Here is a 5,507-nt window from a genome sequence, read left to right as displayed (position 1 = left end):
CCCCCCCCCCCCCCCCCCCGCCTGATTCCCGGGAGGGCAGGGGTTCTGTCTGTCCTGTGTACTCTGCGTCCTGTGTCTGGAACAGCGGGTGGCGGGCAGGGGGCTCTGGGGGGTTAGCGCTTCCTCCTCCAGCACGCACACGCTCGCGCACACACCCGTGGCACTGTGAGGGCGTCGGGCACGGCCTGGGCGTGGGCAGGCGTGAAATCCACTGAGCAGGAAGTCGGAGGCGCTGCGATCCCCAAATGGACGCCGCAAGTGGCGCTCCTCCGCCCCCCCCGCCCCGCCCCCCAAGGAGCTTGCCAGCGGGGGGCCGTGCCCCACCCCTGACGCACCTCGACCCTGCCTGGCTGTGCCGCTGTTTGCCGACGCGGCCTCCGGCCTCCTCGTCCCGGTAAACGCCCTATCCTCCCGCGCCGTCGAATGCATTCCCTGTACAGCAAGGAAATGTTTGCTCCCATTTCTAGAAACGTCTACGCAGGCCACGAGGGCTAGGTCTGTAGCCAAGTGCCTAGCAAAGCGGTCTGACCCGAAGGATTAGACGCCAGTGGCTCCGCCCAGACCAGAGCCCTAAGGTGAAGCCAGCCAGAGGGGGCTGGGCGTTCCCGAGGTCAGCACGCGTCCAAACAGCGACGCCCGCGCACTTGGCCGCCTCCATAGGCTGTAAGAACCGCCTGAGTCCTGGGGGGCACCTGGGGGGCTCAGTGGGTTAAGCGGCTGAGTCTTGATTTCAGCTCCGGTCGTGATCTCACGGCCCGGGAGTCTGAGCCCCTCGCCGGGCTCTGCACTGAGTGTGGGGCCTGCTTGGGATTCCCTCCCCGACTCGCTCAGTCTCTCTCAAAATAAATGAATAAACTTTAAAAAAACCCAAAAACTTAAAAGTCAGTCCTTTGCCCTCCCAGCGTTCACGTTCACTGCAGAAGTGATAACGAGGGGCAGAAAACCCAACCCCGAATTCTGAATTCCCTGCAGCTTCTCCCCCCAACCCTCCCAGCCCCCCCAGCCCCCCACGGCGTCGCCCCGAGGGAGGTTTCATAGCGGCCCGTGGCCAGGCTGTGGGGCCGGCGGCTGAGGGCGGGGGGCCATACTCCGGGGGGCCGGAGCGGGGTCAGGGCTAGACTCAGGGCACCCCAAGTCTCGAGAGGTGCCCAGGAGGCGGCGGTTTACCGGCTCCCGCCAAGTGCCCAGCGCCACTCGCGGCTGCCTCCCGAAATGGCCGCGGCAGCCCCGCGGGGGCGGGGCGGGCACCACGCCCCTTTTACAGCGGAGGAAACGGAGGCGCAGAGCGGCGGGCGGGGCGGTCACCTGGGGAAGCCGGAGCGCACGTGCAGCCCGTCCACGTTCTGGCTGACGAGGAAGCGCACGAGCCCCACGCGCTCCAGCTGCACGAGTGCCATGTGCGTCTTCGTCGGCCGCGCGCTCTCGAAGGTGGTGTCGAACTTGGGGGCCAGGCCCCGCTCCTCCATCGTCCAGACGCCATGGGGGCCTCTGAAGGCGGCAGGTGGGGAGAGGCACGGAGAGTTTAGGGACCAGGGAGGCAGAAAAAGAGAGAATCAGACACAGAGACAGAGAGAGACAGAGGACCGGGGAGGCAAAAAGATAAGAGGAAGGGAGTGAGTAAGACAAAGGTGGGAGGGGGGGGAGGGTAGAGAGAGGAGGGAGAGTGTGGTGCAAAAGGGCAAAAATCATTCATTTCAGTCAACATTTCCTGCTGCCGCCCGGAGCCTGGCCCTGTGCTGGGTGATGCTGGGGCCCTAGTGAGCCCAGGCCCTGCCCTCTTGGGGGGGGGAGCGGGGGGCCGGGGCACAGGCCCTGCAGCCTGCGGAGCTGGAGCAGCTCAGTGGAAGTGGAGAGGAATGTGCATAGGGAGTGTGGGAAGGCTTCCTGGAGGAGGCTGAGCTGTGTCTTTAACTGTAAGAGGCAAGGGCAGGGCAGTGCAGGCAGAAGGGGTCAGCAAAGCCCCGGAGCTGAGGCTGGAGAGTCAGAAAGGGCTTTGATTCCCAGCCCCAAGTACTGGGAACTCTGCTGTGTGGCAGTGGGGAGCCATGGCAGATTATTGGGGTGGGTGGGAATTCATGCCTTAGCCGTCTAACGTTCGTCCCAGAACGAGGAATCTGCTCTGCTGCAGTAGTCCGGCTAAGGGCCCATGAGGCCTAGGGAGGGAGGAAAAACCTAGAAAAACTTGGCACCCACAGGGGCCGCTGCGGGGGGGTGGGGGGGGCGGGAACCGGTTCTAGACTCCTACTTTTCAGCAGTCTAACACAAGATATGCCCAAAGCAAACAGGAGCTGAGACACGGTCTGGTCGCACACCCCTGTTAAAAAGCGAGGAGGCTGAGGGCTGGAGGGTGAAAGCCACTTGCCCGCCACCAGGTCTGATAGAAAAATATCTGCAAGTGAGTGTGGAGCTAATTACCCCTAATATCAATCTGCCCATCTTCTAAGGTGATAGCATCCCAATAGTTAGGCATGGACACTAAGCCAGGCAAAAGACCACATTCCCCAGGATCCCTTGCAGCTACGTATGGTCAGGTGACCACGTTCTGGCCAATGGGGTGTGAGCAGAATGTGGAGCGACTTATAAGGGTTTTTTTTAAAATATTTTTTTATTTATTTCTAGGAGAGAGAGAGACAGCGTGAGCGGGGGAGGGTCAGAGAGAGAGGGAGACACAGACTCTGAAACAGGCTCCAGGCTCTGAGCTGGCAGTCAGCACAGAGCCCGACGCGGGGCTCGAACCCACGAACCGCGAGATCATGACCTAAGCGAAAGTCGGACGCTTAACCGACTAAGCCACCCAGGCGCCCCGAATGTGGAGCGACTTAAAGGGACACATCTGTAAGGGCAGATGTGCGCCCCCTCCCCCACCCCCAGGGGGATGCCAACAGGATGGGTTCTGATGCCCAAAGATGCGCGAGCTTATGGGGAAGCTGCTGGCCGCCTGGCAGGCCCTGCCTCAACCTCCCCTCCACGCCCACGGACCTGAAGTCGGGGATGCCGGAGGCGGTGCTGATGCCGGCACCGGTGTGGAACACCACGTTGGAGGACTGCCAGACCAGCCGCGCCAGCTCCCACACCTTCCGCTCCAACTCCTCCGGGGGGTCGAAGATCTGTCCAGGCACAGAGCAGAAGGGAGGGAGCAAAACACGGCCCCGTGTGGCAAGGCTGCCAGCCACAGACAAGTGACTGGGAAAGGTAGCGTCCCTCCTCTGCCCACAGCTCCCCCGGGCTCCTGCATCCCTCGGGATAAAAGCCTAAGTCCCCCAGAGGCCCCCGGGCCTTACTCAACCTGCCCAACTCCTCCCTCCCTCCCCCTCACTCGCTCTGCTGCAGCCATTCAGGGCCTCCCCACTGTTCCTCCAACACACCAGGCCTGGTCCTGCCTCAGGACCTTTGCGTAAACTGCGGCCTCTGCCTGCAATTCTCCCATATGGCTCTTCCCGCATCCCCTTTAGGTCCTGGCTGAGAAGTCATCTCACTTGCACACCCACGTTCATGGCAGCATCATTTACAATCGCTACCACGTGGAATCAACGCGTGTCCACTGATGGATGACGGGTAAACACAACAGGATCCATGCACACACTGAACTATTATCCAGCCCTAAAAAGGAAGGACGTCCTGCCACCTGCCACCACGCGGATGGACCCGGAGGACACCGTGCACAGTGACAAAGCCAGGCACAGAAGGACACGTCCTGCGTGACCCCACTCACAGGGGGTCCCTAGAGGCGTCCCATCCACAGAGATAAAGGGTAGACGGTGGGAGCCGGGGGTGGGGCAGGGGGCGGGGAGTCTGTCTCATGGGGACAGAGTCTCAGTTTGGGGCGATGGAAGGTTCTGGAGACGGATGGTGGGGGCGGCTGCACAACAGCGTGAATGTTTTCAGTACCACTGAGCTGTATACTTAAAAATGGCTGAGGTGATACCTTTTATGTTCTGTGTTTTGCCGCAATTTAAAAAAGTTTTGAAAAAACCAAAGTCATCTCAGGGATGCCTCCTGGGCGCTGGTTTGGATGCAGCCCCAGGGCTCCCGGCCTTACTGGTCTCCCTGAGGCCGACTATCATCCGACTTCTTATATCTACTCCCCTTTGTCTGTGTCCCCTCTAGAACGAGGGCGTGGTGTCTGTCTCCTTCCCTCCTGCGGCCCCAGGGCCTAGGAAGTGCCGGGTGCACAGTAGGCGCTCCATAAATGTTTGCGGAATCCAGCGAATAAACAGGCAGGAAGGGAAGAGGGGCTTCCGGAAGGATTCTGAGGGCTCATGTTAAATACCTCAGTCGGAAGGGACAGACCAGCCTTCAGGGGATGGTGTCAATCTCCCCCCCCTCCCCCCCCAGTTTACAGAAAGGGAGAAGCGACCCAGAAGGGAAGTGACTCACCCCAAGTCCTACAGTGGGAGGGGTCTTTCTGACACGTACCTACGTCCATCACACCCAGAACCCTTCTCCATCACCCCCAGGATAAAGTGTCGGCTCCCCCGCCCGGCGTGTGAGGCCCCGCCGGTCCTGGCCCCGGAAACCTCTCGGGCCTTGTTTGCTCCCCACGCGTGTGGATTTCCATCCCCTCGCCTTTGCCTCTGCGGTGCCTTCCGCCTGCAACTCTGTCCCTGGCTTCCCCCAGCAGAACTTCAGGACTTTCCACCGCCGCGGGCCCCTCCCTCTATCCAGCCGGGCCGACCCGGGGCTGGGGGGGTCGGGGGGTTCCAGTGCCCAGGAGCGCAGGGGGCGTCACTTCCCGCCCCCTCCCCACCGGGAAGTCCCTCCCATTGTCTAGCCTCCGTGCCTCCCGATATTCCCACAATGCCCCGCTGCTGCCCGGCCCCGCCCAGCCCGCGGCGCTGGGGGCGGCCTTCGGGACGCGGGGCCGCTCTCACCTCGGGGAGGCCACACTTGCCCTTGTCCGCGTACGGCGACAGTCCCGCCGCGTAATTCACCGACATCCTCGCCGCCCCGACGGGAACAATAAAGTTTCTCTTGTTGAGGCCGCTTCCGCCGGAAACGGGGCAGGACGGAGAGGGAGGAGCCGCGTTCCGCCCTGCGCGTCCAGCCTCTCCCTCCAGGGCGCGTGCGCCTCGCGTTGACGCCGCGGCCGCCATCTCAACTGGTGGCGAAGAGGAGCCCGGTTCCTTCGAGCTGTTCTTAGGGAGCGGGAGACGGGGCCGTCCGTCCACGTGAGAGCTCTGCAGTCACCCCTAAAGCGAGGGGGGCAAGCGGCCAGTGCTCCCCTTTCTTCTTTTTGCAAATGAGTAAATTGAGGTCCCCACGCCTCTCGGGAGGACGGAGGGCTGATGCTTCCAGTCAAGGCTCTTTCTGCTGCACATTTCAGAAGTTTACAAAGTCACGAATACCCTGCGTTTGTGTGCAGGGAGCACTGGGGGCCCGTGCGGGGAGGGCCTTGGACGCCGCTCTGAATTACCCGAACGTTATTCAGGTGGATGACATCAGGCTGATGACAGCCCGAGTGATGCACCGCTAGAGAGAGAACACTGGGGCTGGTGGCCTTGAGGATG

General features: G+C 61.9%; 1 protein-coding gene across 1 annotated transcript in view; it reads right to left on the bottom strand.

Moving 5' to 3' along the window:
• SIRT6 (sirtuin 6) overlaps positions 1 to 5,004 on the bottom strand; it is a 9,268-nt gene extending 4,264 nt beyond the window's left edge. Inside the window, exons 1-3 of the mRNA XM_039247602.1 lie at positions 4,872 to 5,004; positions 2,980 to 3,107; positions 1,306 to 1,488 (exon numbers count right to left, since the gene is read on the bottom strand). Coding sequence (XP_039103533.1) covers positions 1,306 to 1,488; positions 2,980 to 3,107; positions 4,872 to 4,937 — 377 coding nt within the window. The 5' untranslated portion in view covers positions 4,938 to 5,004. The remainder of the gene's footprint in view (positions 1 to 1,305; positions 1,489 to 2,979; positions 3,108 to 4,871) is intronic.
• Positions 5,005 to 5,507: the final 503 nt, after the last annotated feature.

This window comes from Hyaena hyaena, unplaced genomic scaffold (genome assembly GCF_003009895.1).
Source record: "Hyaena hyaena isolate Hyena2069 unplaced genomic scaffold, ASM300989v1 scaffold_296, whole genome shotgun sequence".
Lineage (NCBI taxonomy): Eukaryota > Metazoa > Chordata > Mammalia > Carnivora > Hyaenidae > Hyaena > Hyaena hyaena.
Note: the sequence above shows the minus strand (reverse complement) of the source record. Positions and strands in the feature narration are given on the sequence as shown.